General features: G+C 36.1%; 1 protein-coding gene across 4 annotated transcripts in view; it reads right to left on the bottom strand.

Moving 5' to 3' along the window:
- Window positions 1–24,393, bottom strand: part of STS (steroid sulfatase) — a 106,458-nt gene that overhangs the window by 80,205 nt on the left and 1,860 nt on the right. For 3 of the 4 annotated variants that reach the window (XM_058825052.1, XM_058825049.1, XM_058825050.1), the window contains 2 exons: window positions 2,862–3,014; window positions 1,024–1,145 (listed from right to left, as the gene is read on the bottom strand). In XM_058825052.1, the coding sequence (XP_058681035.1) occupies window positions 1,024–1,145; window positions 2,862–3,007 (268 nt within the window). In that variant the 5' untranslated portion in view covers window positions 3,008–3,014. Of the gene's footprint in view, window positions 1–1,023; window positions 1,146–2,861; window positions 3,015–14,650; window positions 14,919–24,393 lie in introns of all 4 variants that reach the window. The other variant, XM_058825051.1, reaches the window with a different exon arrangement.

The following is a 24,393-nucleotide window of genomic DNA, read 5'->3' as shown; positions in this document are numbered from 1 at the left end:
TACCAATTACATCTTTAGCCCATGAAGTCCCATCCTTCTTGTTTTCTCTCTTTTTTCTCTCTTCAGTCCACTGTTGTTTATGCTCTTGGGCCTGAGATCTGGATTGGTTATCCTTGGGTCCCCAGCTAGAGAAGGAATTGTTTTGTCTACTATTCTGTGGAGAGAGCTTACTATCCCCTAATATGAAGCCTAGAGTTACACACTAAAGCAGAATAGAATCTGAAAAATAGAAAAGCTAAAACCTGAGGCATCAGTCTAAACAGAAAGGCTTAGCAGAAATAAAAATGTCTGAGAAGAAGTATTTACATTGGGTTCTTCCACTGAGTCTCTCTAGATGCATCTCTGTGGTGTTCAATACTTGGGCTGCCTGCCAACACAGAGGGAGTAGCCTGAATGCAACTGTGGAGGCAGGCAAAGAGCCTGGGGTCATTGCATAGTGGAGGAATTTCACAGAATCACAGAGAATCACTAGAGATGCTTAGTTGGAAGGGACCTACAGGGATCTATGAATTCAACATCCAGCCCTTCACAGGACATCCCCAGGAGCCACACTATGTGCCCCAGAGTATTGTCCAAACACTTCTTGAACTCTGTCAGATTTGGTGCACACAGCACTTGAGGTGAGGTCACCCTAGCACAGAGCAGCTCACGTGCCCTCAACAATCCCCTCCCTTGCCTGGCTGGTGATGTTGTGCCTGATACAGTCCAGGACACTGGATTAAATATTGGCATTAAATAACCACAGTCAGATTGTTTTGTTGCTATTTAAAAAAAAAAAATTACTCACTAAATAAACTTTATTTTTGGGTCAACTCTTCTGAAATGTGAAAATTCCCCATATGAAATATTTCTAATGTAGACCAACTCTGCTGAGCTTGATCAGTCAATGAAAAGACTGATCATTTACCATTACTTAAACTCATAATAATAAACAAATCAAGGAAGGCCAGACAAAATACCTGCATACAGTTTACTGTAAATAAAATAAACTACTTATATATAAATAAAGTGATGGGATTTTACCTGATCTTATAGGATATCTTCCAGTCAAGAAAGCTGCCCTGCTTGGAGTACAAAGTGGGGCTGCTGCTATATGCTGAGTAAGTGTCACTCCTTCCTCTGCTAGCCTGTCAATATTAGGGGTTCTGGAAAAACACAAGCAGGTGAAAAAAAAAACCCAAAGATGGTTATTTGGATACAGACATGGTAAGAACAAGGCATCTGAGGCAAGAACTATCAGGAAAATCCAGTTAAAATTTACTGTATGTAAATTATCAAATGCATGATGGGGTTGCAATTGCAAATACTATCATGTCAAATATTTTTACATGAGGCGTCTGAACACTGCAGCAAAAATCTTTTCCTCCACTTTCTTATATTCCTCATGGCCAGTTAAACTGCAACATCTGGACATATAGTATTGCAACCCTTTTTAATCTGTTCCTTGACCAGAACTGTAATTTTTACAACATTTTTGCTTCAGTAATGAGGGTAAGAGAGACTAGAGAAAGGTTGTGTTTCCTTGCTCCCGACTTGGTGCCTCTTCAGTCTCTCTTCAGCAAAAGCTTTTTGGGGTAGGGATAATGTTGTGTAGTGCTATAAGCTATTAGATCAGATTCAAATGATTATGACTCCGTGTTATGTTCTATATTAACAATATCTACATGTCTGACATTATTATATCTGCTATATTAGACCCAGAGGCACAACCTAGCTTCCATATCTGTATGGGAAACTTGTCTGTGAAGTGGCTCATCATGCAGATTAAAATTGGGTCCTGCAGGAAGAAATCCTGTGTCCTTGGTTCTACAGATAAAAATTACTAATGCAGACTGGCCAGCAGCTGCAGCATGCTCTAATAGCTCTCTGACCCTGGAGATTAATGACCATGACCTCAAGGCACACTAGTGCTCCCATCATCTAAGTCCGAATAGTCAGAAACATTAATTTTCCAATGTTTTCCAATTATTTTCTACCTGTAAAGTCACCTACTGATAACAATCGCTAAGATGAAAATTCATCATATTCCAAAAATCAAATTCCGAATTCTCTCAGTAGAGCATATATATCTTTACGTTGTTCTGGTGCCTGTGAGGGGAGTGATCCAAGCATTGATGTTCTATATATTTTTCCTTGTTTAAAACCAGAAGCCGTAACTTGATTTGTATTTTTTTTTTTTTTGAGTTATGAGAAGATTTTACTTCTAACTAACATCAGCAGGAAAAAGAGCATTTAACATTTGACAGACAGGGCTTTTAGTCTGAATGTTTTATTTAACTTTGCACCACTGAAACACAATGTCTAGATATCACTTGCTCTGTTTACACAACCATCACATCTAAGCTGGTAGCAAGAAACATCCCAGGGCACACTGATGGATTATTCAAGTATATTAACATTTGCTTTAATTAATACATTGACTACTGTATGAAGACAAATTAAGGGCAAATATCAGCTCTTTATTTCCAGTTAGTTAACAACAAGCTTGTCCCAAATCAAGACTGCTTCAAAACACGTTTAATTCATAGTACTTGTGTCATGTCTATTCTAGAAGAAAATTGTTGATTATACTTTAGCTCTCTAGAGCTAAAGTATAATCCTTATACCAACCAACCCTTATTTGGTTGGTTGCTCAATCCTCTGTTTATAATGCAACTTTTCAGCAGGATAACTGCATTAGCTAAGTCTTTGGTCAAAAAAAGAAAATAAGGATTGAATATTTAAATCCCTGGAAAAGTTATTAACTTTAGTTACTCATAAAAAAGCCTAAATAAAACCTCTGAATGTTCTGAGATTTTTAATTTTAAAAATCCATTGAAAACTAAATATAAAGCTATGACTCCACCCAATTATCATCCTACCTTAAGGTTTTGTTCCCATAACATCCCAGGTCTCCAATACCAAGATCATCAGCCATCAGTAAAATTATATTGGGCTTTGAAACACTGTGTGTTTTGATACTGTTTATGGCACATTGGCAAATTATTAGAAGTAAAAGGAGCCCCATCTTCCTCCTGGTGTGTAAGAACAGATGGAAAATATAATAAACAGATTGTTAATCTAATTTATTCTTATCATTACACTTTGCATAGTAAAAGAGAAAACAAAAGATTGAATGCTTTTAGATGGTGCTTTTTTTCTTGGAAGTTTTTTAAAGCATTTGTTCTCTCACACTTCTTAAAAATAAAAATGCGTATTTTAGTATATGGGTAATTTTTCTTTCCACTCCTTTACACAGATGAAGCCTTTAAATAAAGACAAATAAAGAACTAGGTACAACCTCAGTGGCAATTTTGCATATACACATGCACTACTATAAAGCAATAAATCATAAGAGCTAACAAAGCTTGGGGATTTTTTATCTTTTGTGTGTATGTTTGCCTTTTTTTTTTTTTTTTTTTTTTTTTGGTTGGCTTGTTTTTCTTCCCAGCTACAAATGTTATTTGAATAACACAGAATCTGAAATAATTTAGGACCTAAACCTCCAAGGTTCACTGCAAAAAAAAAGTTAATCAATTCCACTAACGAAGCAAATTACTGAATTTCTCTTCAACAATGGGGAAAAAAACCCAGCTGAAGTTTCTGGAAAGTTATAAATATTATGGAAAAGAAAGTGAAGAGATGCGCTATGAAATTATTGAAAGGAGTGTTTAAGAAAAGGCTATTCACAAACATTATAAATACCAGGGTCTATAGTAAAAGCAATTAAAAATATTTTATATAATATCACAATGTTCTATAAACAATTCCCATGCCACATCCAACCTAAAACAGGAAGAAGGATGTATTGTGCACAACACAATATACCATTATACGCTTTTATAGTAAAAGCAGAGCATTTGCAGATGTGCATGATATGAATGCTGTTTTACCTTAATCAGAACTTGTTGAATCTCTGTGTTAAACTGCACTGACCATGTCCTGGCTGAAACTGAGTGCCTTCAGGCTGGAATGGACTGTGCCAGGCACACACATCAAAAAGAACAGAGACTCTGTTCCGTCTCTTAGTAAGATTCCCATCTTTTCTGGATGCAGACAGCCTTTTTAAAAGGCAGGCAAGGCCTGAGTCACACCTGAACTCTGCATTATTCTCGGACAAGAAGTGGAAGAAATCAGAACTAAGGTACAAATTTGTAAGTGAGAGAGTAGAAAAAGGAGAGACAATAATTTCCAGAGAGAATGCAGATAGCTGGTCAAGAAAGAAAAATCTTATAAATCAATGAATTATGGTACATAATGTAACTGGAGAGAAGATAAAGAAGTCAAAACTGAAAGACCTGGTACAAAGAGACTAGACATTAAGGGAGACAGATTCACAAAGAAATGAGACGGGTAAAATTATTTATAGAGGAGACAAAATAGGCAGAACTAGAAGAGCTTACTCTGACATTAATAGCAAGAATGGGAGTTGATACCCAGCTGGAATGAGAACTGCAGGCAGAAATTAGGAGAAATGGCACAGTAATAAAGAAACTGGAAGGGATGACAGTGAACAGGAAAACAAAACTGAGGAACAGAGGTGAGAGAGAACAGGAAATGTCTGGGAGGAAAGAGCTGAGGAGTTATGATTATGGTCAACAAAGAGGACTGATTGGAAAGAATCTGGGAAGATAAGATTTGGGACTAACATAAGTGAGAAGAGAACAAAATAGTAGGGATCAACCAAAACAGACTGGGACTTCTGGTTGCCAAATTCATTATTGCTGTTCTGTAAGGAAGTATAGGTACAAAGAGGGCTTTAACTTCTTTAGTATATTAACTTTGTTTTACTGCTTAAGTTACATTTTATAAACACTTTGGTGATCATAGTTCTGGCTTAGACTTCAGTCAGAAGCCTCTAAAGATCCCAGCCTTATCACTGCAGGTTATTGTTCTCTTGTTTATCCCATGAAAAGCAATATACTTCATTTCAGACATGGAAAATAAATACACAAGCTGTAAATTTAAAAGAGCAAATGGATTGCTGCATAGGATACATCCACTTCATCCTTCATCAAATAACCATACTGACGAAGTTGTGTAGCCTCTGCTATGGTGCACACTTGCCTTTCTTCCCTGAAAGGATAAATAAAAGTGATTTGCTTCCCATGCATTCCAAGAGAACAACTAACTCCCAAACTGACCCAAGAGGACAGGAGCAAACTGCAGCCAGATCTTATGTTCCTACACTTATGTTCAGACTACAAAGGTCTCAAAGGACAATGGCAATGTGCATGTTGAAAAAGGGAGCATTATATGTTGATGACATTATGTAGAGTTGCATGGATACTTGCAAAACCCACAGAAGATAGCCTCATTTAAAACCTGCATTTGTCATTTCGTAAATCAGCCAAAAGGTTTTTGAATGTTGTCTCTGATACATTACTGCTGGATACTTTACTCTGAAGGAATATCTGTAGATATTCACACATTGAGCTATTTGCCTTCACCTGACACAATGTCCCTGAAGTGAAATCAACAAGGAAACAGGGAAAAAAATAATCCAAACAACGATCTCTCTGGTGTACTCCTTCTGCAGCAGATTTTCATATGTCTTGAAAGGATGTGCATAGAAAGCAAGAAGAATCAGATGGATGAAATTGAGTGGAACAGACAACAGCAAAGAAATTCAAAGGAGCTAAAAGGGAAGGACGTGAGAAGAATGAAGCTCTGAGAATGCTGAGGGCTCTCTGTATTACACCAGGGTTTCTCCTGGTGAAAACACAGGCATATGTAGACCTAACAGAAAAATGATAACACAAAATCAGATGAAGCTTCCAGCTAACTAATGTTTCCTCTCTGTCTGGAGCCAATTCAAATGCTTAAGAAAAGATTTTTAAAAAAGCCAGGCAAAAATTCTTTTACTTGCACAGCCTTTTAGCTTTTGGCAGTCAGCATTAAAGGCATTTTGGAGAGGAGAACATTGTAATGAATATCTCTCCATGGATCTTTTACCCTTCATGGATTTGGTACTGTTTATTTTTAATTGATTAACTTGTGGTTTGGTTTCTTGCATTGAAATAATTTGATTTTAGGTTTTTTACTTCTGTAACACTCTTTAGATGCTCTTTCAGTAGGCATCAGCTTTGAAGGCTTGTGTTTCACATTCATCTGGCAACTTTTTTCCTTCTTTTTTGCATGTGGGGCACATAAGTGCAAGTTTTAACCGCTGCTTCACTTTCTCCATTATATAATAGAAAAGTAGCTTCTTCATTTCTAAGGTGGCTGATAAGTTGAATAGATTCAAGAGGTGCTTAATCTCCTACAACAATAGCCACATAAGAATTTGTATTTCACATATCCTATTCCAACCTACAATACTTAAATCACTGTATAGGAATCTATAGACACGAACACATATACACATAGATGTGTCCATAGGCACATATGCACATATACACGTGTATATGGGGGCATATACACATGTCCTACTTTTACTACATATCTCCAAATTGTATTTTTGGGATTCTAATACATATTTTCTACTAGCATTAAAAAACCCCAAAGTATAAATATGTAAGAATAAATGAACGAAAGAAAAGCCCCAAACAGATCCACAATCCAATATTTCACCAAACACTTCTAAGTTTTTATTTTCTTCATTAAAAAATGCTGGTTAAAGAGGTTTGCGGGATTTTTGGGCTTTTTTTTGTTTGTTTGGGTTTTCTGTTTGATTGGTTTTTAGGTTTGTTTTTGTTTTTTTTTTCCATCAGAATAACCAACTCAAGATATGGCTGTCATAGAATTATAGAATAACCTAAGTTGGGGACCTACAAGGATCATCGAAGTCCAACTTCTGGCCCCGCACAGGACATCCCCAAGAGTCACACCATTTGCCCATGAGTATTATCCAAACACTTCCTGAACTCTGTCAGGCTTGATGATGTGACCACTTCCTTAGGGAGCCTGTTCCAGTGTCCAACCACCCTCTTTGTGAAGAACCTCATAATATCCAATATAAACCTTCCCTGGCACAGCTTCAGGCCATTATCTTGAGTCTTGTCACTGATCACCAGAGACATCAGTGCCGCTCCTCCTCTTACTCATGAGGAAGTTGTAACTGCAAAGAGGTTTGCCCTCGGATTCCCGTCTCCAGGATGAACAAACCAAGTGATCTCAATCACTCCTCATACAGCTTCTCCTCAAAGCCCTTCACCACCTTTGTTGCCCTCCTCTGGATTCTCTCTAATAATTTAATGTGTTCCTTATATTGCAGCACCCAAAACTGCCCCCAGCACTCGAGGTGAGGCTGCCCCAGCTCAGAGCAGAGCAGGACAATCCCCTCCCTTGCCCAGCTGGCCATGCTGTGCCTGATGCCCCCAGGACAGGGCTGTCCCTCCTGGCTGCCAGGACAGTGCTGACCCATGTTCAACTTGCCACTGACCAGGACCACCAGGTCCCTTTCCTGGCACTGCTTTCCAGCCTCTCCTTCTCCAGTCTGTCTCTACACCCAGGATTGCACCATCCCAGGTTCAGAATCTGGCACCTGCCCTTATTGAACTTCATATAGCTGGTGATTGCCCTGTCCTCTCATTTGTTGAGGTCTCTGCAGGGTTTCTCTGCCTTCAAAGAAGTGAACAGTTCCTCCCAGTTTAGCATCATTGGCAAATTTAGTTAGTATACTTTCCAGTCCTGCATTGTTTATGAAGATGTTGAAGACTAGTGGGCCTACAATGGAGCCCTGTGGAACCCCACTAGGGACAGGTCACCAATCACTCCGTTCCCTGAAACCCCTTGCACCTGACCCCTGAGCCAGCTGCTCACCTGTCACATGATGTGTTTATCCGGCTGTGTGCTGGATAATCATCTGACTACTACAGACACATGCATTTTTACAGGAACAATTAAAAGAAAGTCTTTGAAACATCTCTTCCCTATTGAATCATCTCAGCATTTTTATTAACTTTGATTAAGCAATTTATCTGCAAACTACTCTTTTAATGTTATAGAACCCTTTGAGAAAATGCTTAATATACTTTATCCTTGAAGGTACAGTATTTTCTGATGAAATAAGCAACACTTAAAGATATTGACCTGATTAAAAATGCTGTGTTATCCTTAAGCAGTATACAAAAAAAAAAGAAAAAAAATTACCTTGCTTAATTGAATGCTAAACTCCAAAAATTCAAAGTTATATTATGTATAATTATTATACAGTATCAGTTTAAAATTTGCTAAATTCAATTAATTCTTTTACAAGTCGGTAATATCTGTTGAATCTTTGATGTAATATAACTGTTTTTCTGAAACTTTTCATTATATTTCAGTATGCATCAACTATATACATATATGAAAATCTGTATTTAATTGACTAAAAGTTTTCTCATTGCAAGAAAGAAATTTCACTTTATAAGCTGGAAAAAGCATTAAAATGAATAATTGTGTTTCTTAAGTGCAAATAATTATTGAATCTGAATTAAACAGAGATAAAGCCACAGAGCCCCTACCAGATCTAAGTTTAGTTTAGGTATCTTTTTAAAATGGTCTCTCCAGAATTTTCTACTTTTGTCTCAACTAAATTATGGAACTTAAAAGCAGCATTAGTAAATAATAAACATTCTTTCTGGTAGCCTGAATGGAGTAAAATATAACTTTTTGTGATATAATGTCATTATTTTATTTGTAATAAAGAACCTATATAATTAGATGCACATATTAGAGCACATACATTTTTACCCTTCTACTGTTTCACAAAAATCTCCGTTCGCCAAATGCTCTTTAAAAAGTTGATTTTGGTTATAGGCTCTGATCAGAAACATAAGAAAATCTTCGAGATAAAATTTGCCAGTTATGCACCATCTTCAGAATGAAAAATCTTTTAAAACAAAAAAAAAGCCAATCATGAACAACTAATTACTAGCGACTATGTCATGTCACTCACTGCAGACTAGATATAAGTATCCAAACCAATTAAAAGAATTTTTTCTTACATACTTTGAGGGCTTAGCTAAACTCAGCCATTATATTTAGCTTACTTTACAGTTTTGAAAGATGTTGAGTCAGGGTTTTTTTAATACAGATGTTGAGTGAAATGACTATTTTTGACAACACCCTCTTCAAGAGTGTCAAATGGACATGCAGAAGAACTTACGTGCCTCAAATTTTGCACTTTAGAGTTATGCAAGCAGATACGGACTGTAAAGTTCTGCAAGACTGTGACCCTTACACATCAAATTCACAAAATAAGCTTGGTTACATCCATTTGAACTGGACAACATAGAAAGCACAGCTTCATCTCACAGACTGGTTACAAACTCTTCGCCTTTGCCCAACTGCAGCCAAACTAGTCTCCTTTGAGTTTCCATTCATATTAATTGAAATGTTTAAAGAAAATTCAAATAGAAGTTCTAATTACAAGTAGTATTGGATTAAAACACTCAACTTCACCAACACATGCCTTCATAGGTACATGCACAGGTTGGAATCTGTGATCTGGAATTTAAGTCCTGCTGTAAGTCACTGAAGAGACAGTAACACACCCAACCACTTAGCACTGAATTTTATTTTCCTTTAATCTGAAAGCAGATTCTAAACCCTTTTCACTGAAATGGTAGCCTTTTTGTGTCTATCAGAGGAAAAAACACCCAAAAAACCAACAACCCAAACAATCCCAACGAAACCCACCTCCCTCCCCTGAATTACTTAATGGAATCCTCTGGAATCTGTCACGATCAAAGCTTTGGATTTTATAACACCATATTCCTCTACCTACAATCACTTTACTAGATCGAGTGATTTACCAGAGAAAATTTCAGGGAAATGGTCAGTTAATTCTCTTTGCTACATATGGTTAGCAAGTAGCACATCAACAAAATTACCCAATATGTTATGCTACTTCCAAAATAATGTTTCATTTAAAGAAAAAAGGCATTTGAATTAGTTTGTTCTCAAGGAGTTATTATTTTTATATGAGTTCTATTGTTATTTATACTTTCATTACGATAACCCTTAAGGACTCTCAATATTGCTGACTGTACCAGATAGAAAAATTAAGACAAAGCTAAATTCAATCAATAGTGATTTTGCCCATGTAGAATTTAAGTACCTATATGGCCCACAGCAAACAGACACTCATGGTACAAACCATGAGTGAAAATCCATGTGAATTTATTAATCTTCAAGTAAGGTATTTAGTCTGAGCTAATTACCTAAGCTTTCTTTTTAATCAGTAGGAAGATACAGGCACCTTAAGTTTTTTCTTAAGACTGGTATAAAGAACTTTTGGAAGGAATACTCATGACTTCGTTCCAAAAAAGAAAGAAAGCCTTAAAACCTAGTTTAGACTACATTTATACAAAAGTAATAGTTACATGAAATGAATTCCACCCAGTTGGTTGTCTGTATGCCCTCAGCATGAAATATGGAAAAAATACCTTTTTGTAATAAACAAACATGAAGATTTCAATTAGTATGATGTACTGTCCAAATCTTACTGGTGTAATGATTTCTTATTCTGTGAGTAGTAATTCCTACTAGAAATCTAAGAATTAGGGACAATTCCTCGGGAGTATCAGTAGCAAGATTTTCCTCCAAGGGATTCATTTAGGTATTTTTCCTTTCCAGACTGTATAGCAATATGATGAATATTCCATCTTAAATATTTTATTCTTTCATTACTCTAAAACAAAAGAGACAAGAGTGATCAATCCAAGAGCAATGATTATTTTATATGAATATTGGTAATTCTCTAATTGAACTCAGCTACAGCCAACATGTGTTTAGGTTGCAGTCACATATCTGATTGGAAAAATAAACTTTATTTTGACATAGTTCTAAAAGAACAGAATTTATTCAAGCAGGATATCAAGAAGTTCTTGTCAGAGGTGACCAGACAAGAAACTATGAGCTCAGCTCATCTACTCCCTGCCCACTTTCCTACAAGCAACACACACAAAGCAACAAAACAGCCTGGGACTTGCAGGTGATCACTAGATCCTGCTACTTTCCTTCATGAGGTCCTTGTCACAGAAGAAAAAACACTTCAGTTCCTGATACATGGTAAGAAAAAGTCTGTTGCTGTCCATGGGCACTGTTCAGCAAGTCACATGGACAGTGAACACTATGGTCACGACATCACTCATGTACAAAGATCTTCCATGTTCTCCTGACTCCCACCACACCATGGGAAATTCATCCATTCCAATCATGGAACAGGGATGCAAATGTTTGTTCTGTCAGATAAGAGGTAGGAGAAGAGGAGGTAGGTTGTTTTGACAGCAGAGGGGCACTCCAGGGGATGCCTCTGAGGACAGACCAGGAGCTGCTCTGTGCTGAACATCATCAGTTCTGGCCAGCTCTGCAATGGACCCACTGCTGATCACAGACGAGCCCATAGGGAAACAAATTTAAGAAAGGACAAAAATACTGGAGGGGGGGAGGAACAGAGAGAGAAGGCTGTGAGGAGCAGTGGGAGAGGAAGAAGAAGAAGAAAGAACAAAAAGGCCAGAGCAGTAGGAAGTGTCTCACACTGGTCAGGAACATGCCCAAAGGCACTGTAGAGCAACAAGTAGCGTAAGGAGACTGCCAAGCACAGCCTGGTGTGCCACCCAGTGCCTCCCTGAAGAGACTGTGCACAACCTGCAGCAGTAACACAGGAGGACATGTCTGGAGTGAAGGTGTGGAGAGTAGGAAAGTGAAAGAGAGGAATCTGAAGCTGAAGCTGGGAGAGTGGGAAGAAAAATGTTTTTCCTGTAAAATTAAATGTTTGTCCTTTTTTTGATTGCTTTGTCTCCCAATACTCCAACTAATTAAATATTTATGCTACCTATCAATAAATTAACTTGTATTCCCCGAGTGGTTTTGCCTATTACAGGGATTTTCCTGTCATTTCACCACCAGTTTTTTCACTTGCATCCCTACTAATTTTTCCCCATATCCCTGGGGAATGAAGGCAGGGAGTGAGCAGCTGTGTGAGTTCTTGGCTGTTAGCCAGGACCAACCCACCACATTTAAAATGAAAAGGAATAAATGGATCCAATGGCAAATTACTTTTATTGATTACCAGGAGCCAAAAATTTCTTTGCTGTTACTGAATCTATCTAGATCTAAAAGTGAACTTTTACCAGGGAGAGAAATGGCAAAGCTTATAAAGCAAAAAAAATTCCCTTGAGACCAACTGACTTATGATGTTGCTGCTATAAGCAGGAGGCTCACAGGACACAAACAAACATCTTCTCCTTCCTCTTAATTTGCATGGGTAAGAGACATTAAAAATAGACAAGCAGTGCCTTATTAAAGACCAAGCTCCTTCCCTGCAGTTTCTAAAACCGGAAAATCTGGTTTATGTTACTTTTGTGCTACAACTAATATCCATGGAATGTTGTCCTCATTCTGCAAATAGTTATGAATGAAATGGTTTGGAATTTTTTTTGACAAAAGTCATTCTAGCAGGAAAAAAAATGGGTTTAAACAAAAAAAAAAAAAAGTATTTTCTTTTTAAATGAGGCAATTTAAAAAAGAAATTACTCTCACTTACTTTTAAACACGAAAAATTGCCTGTTTAGCACTTTCAAGGAGAAAGCAAACCACAAAGCATTTTTTTTTGTACTTTTAGGCTGGGAGATATTTTTACTGCATTATTTTGACTTGAGTTAAAAGATTAACTCTCAAATTACCCAATTTTCAGCACCTAATACAAAATTAAAACAAACATAATAGCTTTATCCATTCACCATTTCCATTTTCCCCTCAAATAACATAATGAAAAAAGAGCTTTAGAAAAGGGGAGGGGGGGAAGAAGATGGTAAGTAATTTTATAACCACCTTTAATGATGAGATACTCCACTAGCATTATTCACTAAAAAAATAAAAGTACAAAACAGCTTAAAAATAAAATACAATCACTGCAAAACAAAATTGAAAACAACATGTAAGGATCATGAAATTAGGAGGTCTTACAAACCAGGAAAATGTTTACCCTAGAAAGAACATTTATACAATTGAGAAAAGAAAGATGAGCCGCATAGTGGCTTCATAGCAGTCTGCTTGCAAAATACATAGATCAAGAATCTGCTAAAAAATGTAGCAGACAAAAGGCAAAGACATTTACAAAACAAGACATATACATATTACCCAAATGTGTAACCCAATTCCAATTATTTGATAATTTACTAATGTCAGGAATTCTACAAAAGAATAACTGACTTTCCCATCAAAAATTTAAAAAAAAATGTGTCTATACTTAGCTTGGAAAATATTTGAGGGATAGATTTTAAACATCATAGGATTAATTAAAAAATAAAATTAATGTCTTAAAATGAATGATACCGAAACAGCAAATAATTCTAAGATAAAAAATATAAGTCTACAATACAGGAAGAGGCTAAGTGTATTCTTAGAGACAGACAGAAAATAAAAATACCTGAATAAACAGTAGAAATGCAAATATTGTATTACAGCAATAAGGAAAAACATCAATTTAAGCCAGAGGTATCTTGGTTTGTTCTGCCCTGTGTAAATAGGAAACTCTTGTTCCTTCCCTTCCTTCCTCCCTTTCTTTTACTCTGGTTATTTACTCCTTGCTTACATAGGAACCCTATGAAACTTGTAAATTCTTGCTGTTAAAACAGAACAACATTTTTTTTTCTGCTGAGGAAAAATTCCAACATGACAAAATGAAAGTTATCAGTAGCTCAAAATTATAGGAATTTATTTCGTTTTCACCTTATTTTGTACGACATTATAAGATCATAAATAAACTAAAAAGGTATTCAAAAAAGGCATTTTTCTATTATTTTATAGCACACCTTTTCTTGTGGTACACCAGCATTAGCTTTTCCATTAACATTTGAAAGTTTCTCAGTAATAGCTCCAGGGGTCTCATTATCTTTTGGCTTGGTCTAGAGCATGCTGCCAGTATTTCTGAAGCAAAGAACGTGCTTTTCCAACTGTATGAGAATGTTTTTAAATAAGTTTTTAAAAAATATTTTTTTATTTGCTTTGTGCCTTTACATACAACACAACCTTATGTTTTTAAAGGATGGATTCTGTTAAACAATGAGAAAGAATGTATCAATTCCTCTGTCCAAAATGCCTTTTTCAGGACAATACTGCTGTTATTAGACAACTGGTATAGTAGAGAACACACCCAGTTATTTATTACAATAATAGAGGACCTGGATGCTAAGAGTTACTCTTGTGACTAACCCATGTCAATAGCTTCTAGTTTTCTTCATCATAATAGTCAGTTCTGTCAGTAGTGCAGAATATAAACAATAACAGAGAAAAATAGATCTGTTTGAGATCTGTACCCTAAGATTTCCTTATGAGTATGGCTAGTCATCTGATTCTTTAGCATGGTAGACAAAAAGGCCATTTTTGCACCAAATTTGAAATTTTGGTCCATGATGCAAAAAAATCAAAAATCAGTGCATACCTGAAACTCTTCAAACTTGTGTGTTCAAAGTCTAGAGTGCCGTAGTCACAATTCTTGTTAAGCACATATTAAAAAGCCATCTCAGTTGTCCTGTAGTCCTGCTCTCAATTTCTCACCGGAACTACTTATATTTCATTCATCCTCATCCCCAAACTTCCGCTCATACAATCAAGCAGCCGCCCCACAAATTCTTCTGCAATCGTTATCTTTCTAAACCCTGCTCTACCCTATTTGAAATCCCTTGTTACTCAAGAACCCTATATCAGTGTGCCATCGATGTAAACTGAGGCTAAATACCTTTCAGATGCAGTGGCTCGACTCCTCCGATTCTGCTTGCCCAGGTGCTGCTACTGTCCCTGCCTCTCTAGCAGCAGTCCCTGCTCTCGGTGCTGCTGTGCCTCGCTGCCTGCCTCCTCCATGACTGCCCTCAACATGGGCTCTTCCAGGGCCAGCAGCACACAGTGCTCCCTGCTGGGGACTGGGGCTCTCCTCTGTCAGCGCAGCCTCAGCTGTTGGACTGACGGGGCTTTAACACATATTTACTAAAATCCACCTACACAGCATCCTGGGGGCAAAAGCAAAATACATGTTTGTGAGAAAACAGGATGAATGGAATACATATTATTAATGAATCATTACAAAACTGCATAGCAAGCAATAGGTATGGTCAGATCTGTTCCAACACTTGTTTTGGTTATATAGGCTTCTCTTTCATCTTCCTTCTTGTCTCAGTATGGTTGCTCAAATGCAATTGTTTTGTTTAAGCCCGGCAGATACATCCTATCAAGAAGTGATGAATTTTTCTTACATTTTCCCTTTTTCTGTTACTCTTTGCCATTCTCCTCTATCTCAGAGATTCCTCTTACAGATACTTTCCCCTCAGTAGCTATGCTTACTCCCAGTTTGCAAGGTGAATGTATATGAGGTTTCAAAGGAAAAGATTAGATTTAATATCCCTTTAAAAGTTACTTCCACCTTTGAACTGAGTGGATTTTTTCAGATTACACACACTGTACCATGAACCAGTCACTTCAAAACTACAAGCTTATTTCAGAACCTATCTCCCTCCAAAACTATTTAACAATTCATTTCCATTTGATCCTTGAATCAGACTCCATAATCAAAATTACATACACTTTCAACATTACATTTTAAACAACCAGAACTTAAGTTCTAAGAAAAAACTGCTGTGGCACAGCTGGAAAGTCTTCTAGTTCATAAAGACCCTGCTTTCTATTTTCTTCAAAATCCTTTCACAATTAAAGTAATGCTTATACTCATTATAATCTGTTCAAAGCAGGGAATGTTCTACTCCATTGCAATACCTGATAGCAAAGTGCATTCTGTTACAAAATAATTTGCCACTATACTTGATAGTATCTTACAGACATGAGTGTAGGGTTTCAGCAATCTCTTCTTCATTGTAAAAAAGACACTGTATTAAGTTAATGCAGAAAAGACAACATTGAATATGTTATTATTTCTCATAATTGCCTACTTCCTGACATGAAGAATTTCTTTGAGCTGTGAAAGAATATGATCTCTAACTACACATTACCCCAATGTTCACAATATAAATAATATATATAAGGAACAGACTTTGGGGCAGAAAGGGTGTTTTACCTTGCAGCATGGAATTGTTTCAGTTTTTGCCTCTCCTATGCAAACAAAATGGCTGTACACGTATCAGTACATGGGTACAAAGTCCAGTCATGTGAAGTGAAACACAAGAGTGGGGGGAAGAAGGACAACACTGAAAAAGATAATTTATACAAGACTGACAGGATTTCTTGATAAGACCCTGCTTCACTAGTACAAAACAATTTCAGCATGTTCTCATAATGGATATATAGGTATGCCTAATCAAGATGCTTATTTTAGTTTGTTACTGAAGATCTTCTGTTAAGACTTTTTCATGAATTTGCACTGTGTTTTTTGAAAACAAGGGCTATGCCAGAATCTCAAGTACATTTCTGCCTTCTGTATATATGGGAAGCATTCCTACAGAATATCTACAAAGCAATTTTACACAAACTACACTGAAACACCTCTTAAAGTATAATTTCAGATCAGCGTTTTTCAAACTTCTTCATGGGAGGCACAGGACATTTTGAGATTCTCTTTTATAAATACCATACACTATAGCCCATCCTGGTTTCTTTAATATGAATTGACTTATAAACTATAGGTGCTCCCAGAAAATGACTGCTTCCAGAAAGCCCAAGGACCCTAACATGAAAAATCATTCATTAAACTTCAAAAAGTTCTGGCTAGTTGACCTATTACCTTCCTTCTTAGCTATTGGCCTCCTCACTCCAATTTATGTATTTGTCACAAGGAAATTTGATCAGGAAGAGAAAGATGGATGTCCAAAGATTTGTGACAACCACTGCTGATGAAATTTAACAGAATCCAAGCCTTACAACCTAAGTATGAAATTTTACTTTTCTTCCAGGCAAAACCTAAGAGCTCACAATGACTGTGAGAAATCAAATTGAACCAAGATTTTTGAAGAGCTGCCTAAATGCAAAGCTTAAATTACATTTTTCTGTGGTTCAGGAAATCAGTACAGCTTGTCCTAAGCTTTCTTCTGCATTTTTCCTCTATTTTGAAATAACATTCCACTTTAACAACTTTGAAAGAATTTTAAATTACCAACCTTTTCTCTATCTCAAATGCTGATAGGAAATGCTAGCCCTTATCTTAAGCCTTTGAAAAACTGCATTATTGTCTTGCATTTATTCAAAGCTTTAGTAAGTGAATATAAAAACCATTTTTAACAGATCTTGTCAATCTCTCTAAAATAAATAGCCAACTACTTTTTGATCCCTTTGACTAATTATATTTTAGATTAATAATATTTTAGAATGTATTAAAAAAGCAATGTATATGGACAAAAGAAGTACTAGAGATACAACAGATGAGAAGCAACATCCACTGACAAAATACATTTCTTGTGTACATACACTGCAGCTCTTAAATGCATAATAACTACTTACAGTAAATTTTATTAAAACAAATTATTATTGACATTCATTCAAAACCTTATGATTATGTAAATTAGAAGAAGGTAATGATAAAAACAAGGACATGTATGACAAAATATAGATAAAATTAATGAAAAGCAGACTTGTCTGTGCAAATTAGCATGACAATTTAGGGCATTTGATATGGAAAACCAAAATGCAGTGTATAGAGATCTATTCATTCCAACTATAACATTATGCAAAAAATTACAATGAGGTAATTAGTGTAAAAATAAACATCCTTTCATATCTGAGTACTGAATGAAGACTGAATAGAGGGGGTTTGTTTGTTTTGGTTTCTTTTCCATGTTTGATTAAACATCAGTAAAGGGTGGAAAAGTGACAATTACTTGCTGAGTTCAAAGCTTAAGCAGGAGTAAAAACTGAAATGCCAACAGGGAGGCTGCATTTAAGCATGGCCAACAGAGTACTACGCCACCCAGCAATGTATTCTCCAATGATCCATGTTACTTAATGGATTCTTAATAATACTTAATAATATTCTCCATTTTGGCCGACAGGTGCTTTGGCTTTCTTTTTCCACACGGAAACGCAGAGTCAGATATGAACACACAGTCCATTTCTTTTCTTTCATGTTAGAAACATTATTTTTTAAGGTACTTTAGACTTTTGGTCACAAATTGGGAGTCAGTACCTACCGATTTACTTACGAATGTTCGTATGTATAAAAGAGCTCAATTCATTGAACTAATGGTTTTAATTAGTATTTGGGATAAAAAGGAGGAAGAAGGATGCATGACTCAATTTTCTCTGGATTTTAGTGGTAAGGGAGAGCTGCAGCAAATCAGACCCTTTGTTTCAGTTCATCAAAACATCTCTGCCAAAGTTTCAGAAGTTTAGGATCCAACTCTACCATACAACTAAATGTTCATCTACCATATATGGTACAGAGTCTTGATAAAAACAAAACACTGCTATCTTAGCCGGCCTGGATGTTGGTGCACATGTAAATGCTTCTGCTTCCACATAAACCCGCTAATACAAACTTGTATTTTACTTAGATTCAAATGAAACATAGCAGCAACAGAGCTAAGATGAAACAAAGGGTATTTGTTAACTTCTCTTAGCATAGTGAAACCCAAGGAATATATCTAATTTCAAAGGATATTTTTGAAAGACATTTACACAGAATTTAAAGATAAAAGTTTTGCTGTTCTAGGAACTATGTACAAATTGGGCTATTGGATTCTAGAGAATATTAAAAAAAAACCTTCAGTGAAAAAAGATGCTTATTCTTCAGCTTAGTCCAAAAAAACATTGGCAAGTTTCCCTCTGAAAACTGTGTAGTCGTGTACGTATCTTGATAGAAAGTCCTTATATGAACTTGTAAAATCTGTGGATTGCAGAGGACTTTATACAGGTCTGAGGAAGTCCCAAAAGCTATTGTACATAGAACTCTATAACACTGTCTAAAGGTTTCGGTCTAAAGGTTTTTTTAATGATTGTGATTAATTTTTTCTTAAGACTTACACATGGGAGTTCAACTGGAAGAATGTGTTGGCTATGCCATGCAAGAAAAAAGATTCAGGTTTTGTAGTTGCTACAACCATAGTTTCTGACTATCAAATAATATTGTTCTAAGCTACTTCAAGTCATAAACAGAACAGTATTTTTAAACAAAGATGGACTTGAACAGGTAGGAAAAATATTTTTCATTTCATCTACAAGATCATTTATTTTATTTCCTGGATGTGATGAAGTCAGAAAAAGCATCAGAAAAAGCAAATGGATATTCATGTCCCCAAGATTGTCAGGTCCTCCAAGAATCAACAATCACCCAAATACTGAAAAATTGAAATCAGGCTGGGTTTTACTTTATTTCCACCAACTTCAGAAAGTTCACCTAGTGGATGCTTGATGACAAGAATGCCACATCCTGAGTGAAGCTCTATGCCCTCTGAAGCCTGTAGGCTTTCCTCCATGATCTGCAACTCCAAAATATACCCTAACCATGCCCCATTTCATGCCCACAACAAAAGCTCAGTTTTGGTATGGCACATTAGTATATATAGCCATCTTAATATTAAAAGTCTTGTTAATAGCTTTTGGAAAATTGTATTAGTCTAATTTTTCCAGATGAGAGCATAACTATTAGCATAAAAAGGAAAAGTCAGTGAAAAACAGATTACGAAGCCAGGCTGTCAAACACAGTCATTAATATAAAACTTATTCCCTTCTGCTTGTAGCAGTCACTGGTCTAAATGACACATACAACATTTCTGAAACAAGGATACAACAATTCATTCTGCAGCACAGATTCTTGCAGATATCTGCCTCATTAGGCTTGCAAGACAGTAGTTTTTCATACTTAAAAATGCGTAAAGAGATTTTGAACTGTATGAGGAGGCAATAAGCTCCTAATGGGCTACAGATACTGCCCCTGATCTCTTTCACTGAAGCATGGTACTGACTCCTCTTAATTAGTGAAACTACATATAGAAGTGAACCATAAAGAAAATTTTAAATGGGACAAATAGCAACAAAAGTTTTGAGCTTGTTCCCCATGTTGTGACATGGGGAACAACGTGACTAATCAGCAGTAAAAACCAAACTATAGCAAAGACAGTAATTCAGCTCTTATGTTAATTCAAAGGTGTTGATCTATCTGGGTCTAAGAAGGCAAAAAATTACTTTCTATTTGTCTTTTATAAACTCCACAGCTACAGTAAATGTATTTGTGTGGTGGACTTCTCTAAGGATACAGAAAACCTAAAATGCTGAAAAGCAATTAAAACATGAAAAGGTTCAGAAAGCATAACTTACAACAGTAGATGAAAGAAATTCAATTTGTAAAAGTGAAAAAAAAAAGAAGAGTAGAGGAAAAACACAGAATATCCTTGCAAAGTAAAAGTTTCTGAAAGATTCAGAAAATTTTAAGCATAATGTTTGGACACTTATTTTAAGCCTGTACAATTCTATTGCAGAGAATTCATTTAGATCTGGAACATCTCTTGTGGTCTCACCTATACGTAAATACAGGAAATGGAAATAGAGGACTCTTTCAAACCTGCAGTGCCACTGCAAGCAATCATTCACCTCACAGAACTCAAGGGGAAATGTTTGAGATTTCCTGATTAAGTGGAGCTAGCTGTCATAGGGGAAAAAGTCAGGGCCTGACTGGCTTGACAACACTTGAACTTCATTACATTCTTCTAGGTAACTCTAGTATCTAACCATCTAACTGTATTAGATTTACAAGTGGTGTTCCTTGTTTTATAAGTTTTATGAAAACAAGTGTCTGTTGCTGGTCTTCTACAAAGAATATTTCAATTGAAATATCTAAAATAAGAAATAAAGCAACATCACTCCCTTATCTACTTTGTTACAATACATAGAAACTAATTGCTTAAAATAGGTAAATATAAGCTGAACTTAAATTAAGTGGACAGGTTAGTGATGGAACTATTTCCTCACCCAAAGATTATTCAGTGCCTTACATGGTCACAAAGCCTATCTGCCATTGCCTGTGCACAAGAGCATGTTCTGAGGTACCAGTATGTCTGTGTCTGTACATGGGAGAACAGGGCAGTAACTTCTGGGGCAAGAGAATTCAAAAACTTGAATTATGACTTGGTTGGGAGGCACACTAACTCCAGCAGCCAAGGAAAAGTGCCAACTCCCACAGTAAGGAACAGCCTGGATGTCCAATACAACTCTGCTGCAATGGGGACCCATGAAGCTGGCTAGCTCTGTTTGGCATTGCCCCTTCTCCTCTCTGCACCGTTTCTGCTTCCCAATCAGAGTTGCTATTTTTCATACATATCAGTACAGTACTATTGCTTTTCTGCCTAGATAATTCTAGAAGCTGAGAATCACTGCAAAGAAAGGAAGGTCACAGTGCTGTATGATAGCTGGCCTCCAGCTGACTCCCTGCACTTCCCAGGCTGTCAGTATGTTCCTCCTGACCATGCAGCCATTCTGGGCTGAGTGTCAGCCAGTTCATTTATTTCTATTCAACTCTTCTGGATAGATACAAACTTTTAAGGGCACACAGCCACAGAGTAGGCAGAATGTCTGAGCTCTGGAGATTCAACTCCCCAGCTTGTTGCATCCCAAGCAGGGAACATGCATATAAAACCTAAACATGAAGTAGCATTACAGATCAGTGGCTCAGAGACCTTGTGACCCTGAGAATCACAATTCCTTCTCTCTCTTCTCCATCTGAAGATCTAATTACCACAGCCTTTGAAAAGTTTGAGCTTTGGAACTCACCACTGGAAGGGTGACTGCATTCAGTTTCACCTTTACTTCCAGCAACCAAGTTACAGATGACTTGCTCAGAAAGGTTCACAAAATGTGCATTCCACATGACAGTAGAAATACAAAACTTTTTTATTAATCTGTAACAATCAAACTGTAGTAAAATTAACAAAAAAAGCAATTAAATCCACATGCAGACAAGAAATAAAACCAAGTTAATAACAAATGTTTTAGATTCTAGTAACAATGGGAACTTCGATAAATAAATGAAAGTTATACCATAACAAAAAAAAGTTACAGCAAACCCATATCACAGGGAAAATAAAGCAGGATACAATACTTCATATAATTTCTGGGGATGCAATCCCTTCTGTTCTAATCTTCCTGACAGTTTAAGGCTAAGCAGGACCCAGCCATTAGGCACTTCAGGATTTTCATTACAATGACACTGCTAATTACCTGAACAGTTTGCCTGCGTGCAGCCAATATTTTATTAGAAGACCAAAAAGTATGTCAACAAGCTAAGTCACAATCCATAAAGGAGAATAAATGGTTCTCAGTGACTTTAACGAAAGCAATAATGGCCCTAAAGGATGATATTAAGGCTTCCTTTCCCATCTTCAGAAACTTTGTTGTTGTATAATTCCACCAATAAATACAGCAATTGACATCTAAAAATGAATCTTTCTAGAGTGCCTCATCTAAATTTACTGAGATGAACACATGTGAGTAACACATATCTTCACTTCATTCTCCTGCAGCGTAACACATCATCTTCCATGCCTTTTTAACTATCTCACTTGTAACTGCTTGTCAATACCAAAATCTAGAAAACACATGGCTCTCCTATCCCTGCTTGCTTGGCTGAGAGAAGACACATGTGGTTGATTAAAAGAGCATATACATCCTTTTAACCTATGTAATCAATAAAACATGACCTAGATCAGGAGTTCCATGGTACTGTTTAATTGCTTTAAGACATATGGCAATCTTCCATTTTGTACCTATAAAAACATGAACTGAAACAATACAATTCACCTAATTCATAATCTTAAGGTGAAAAGCTCATGTTTGGTGATATCCAGCACTGAGAGGGGCTTCATTTTCTGAAAGCTTATAGGCTTAACTATAGCAACTGCTGAGAATCTCAGCTGATACATGAATTTACATTTAATTCTAAATCATTCCAAGTAATTTGTTACTAATAGTGGGTTTAACAGCTGTTTATGTAAATAATTTAAATTACTGGATTTATTCTAGTCTTTTGATTCTTTTTTAATATTCAAACCAAAACGGATTATAATCTGTTTATCCTCTTTGTCAAGGTGCCTGCAGAAAAAGAAAAATAAAGTCAGTCATTTCTGTGTGAAACACATAGTGCATGATGCTCCTATGAATGGCATAAAAAACAGGTAAGTGAATCAGTGCTTCCAGCACAATATGAAATAGTGAAATAAGAAACTGCAATTATTGAATCAAATAATTGATTTGATAATCACAAGTACTACCTATGAAAACAGTTAAGCATATTCTGAAGCTTTTACTCTCCAAGAAAGAACTCAGTCACATAAATTTCAGTGAAGTACAAAACTTCCAGCCTCAAAGTAAAGAAAACTCAAACAATATAGAAGTTAAAAAAAGGTTAAGAGGACCTAGTACACAAAACATTGTGTTGCATACTTAATGACCCCACAGCACCTGAGTATTTTCCCTTTATCTCACAGTCAAGAACAATAAAACCAATTAAATTTTAACACATTATTACAAAACCATTCAAATAAGTAATAAAAAATAGCAGCAAATAAAAAAATCAATTCCACAGTTCTTAGTATCAAATTCTCAAAATCAAATTTTCACTCCGTTTCAAGAAAAAAATAACCCAACAACAAAACCAACTACTAGTGGTGAGTCATTAGATAGAGATATTTAAGAGAGCTCAAACAAAACTTAGATCAGCACAATTTCTTACTTATGTATCTAGAAAATTATGCTCTACCATGTTGCTTGGACTTTTACTTAATTTCATTCTGTCAGTAAAAAGACTTAATCACACAGAATAAACCTAAACAGTTTTCTATCTTGGGAAGATTTTCCTGTGTTTGAACACAGCTTTGAAGAATCAAGTAAGCTAACATCACACTGATTATCACTGATGAGCCAGAGCAAAGCAAAGCAAATTGAGGTCACCAGCATGTCAGCAACGTGACAGTCTTGAAACGTGTACCATAGGATTTGTAACCCAGACCATTTAACCCTAAAAATGTTCAGCTTCTGTATTACACTTTAATTTTGAGGGCTATTTTCACAGAGATTGCCAATGACTTATTTACACTTTAAATACTCACAAGTTTTGTAAAACCCTTGTCTTCTCAGACAATTAGAGAATTTAAATGCTAAAAATAGTGAGTTTTCCCCTTTTTAGGAGCTAGAACCAATGGAAGTTATGATCAAATACTTTTTTCTAATTAGAACAATAAATCAAGGTAACATGAAAAAGCTACATCTGTTGAGTAACAAATAAAGGTTTTACTCCCTCACCATACATACAATTAAAAACCAGATTTTTATAAGATTTGCTAATTAGAAAGTTAGTAAATCTAGCTCAGATAACACTGTCGTACTACATCATTACCTATCCTCTTTAAATATTTGTCTCTTACAGCAGAATCATATTCTTTCTTAGGACAGCACAACACTACCATTATAACTACTGAAATTACTATTTTTTCAATTCCCTTTAAGAGGTTAACACCTTTTTTAACCTACTGTATTTTTGATTTTACCCCTACTGAT

Source organism: Ammospiza caudacuta, chromosome 2 (genome assembly GCF_027887145.1).
Source record: "Ammospiza caudacuta isolate bAmmCau1 chromosome 2, bAmmCau1.pri, whole genome shotgun sequence".
Lineage (NCBI taxonomy): Eukaryota > Metazoa > Chordata > Aves > Passeriformes > Passerellidae > Ammospiza > Ammospiza caudacuta.
Note: the sequence above shows the minus strand (reverse complement) of the source record. Positions and strands in the feature narration are given on the sequence as shown.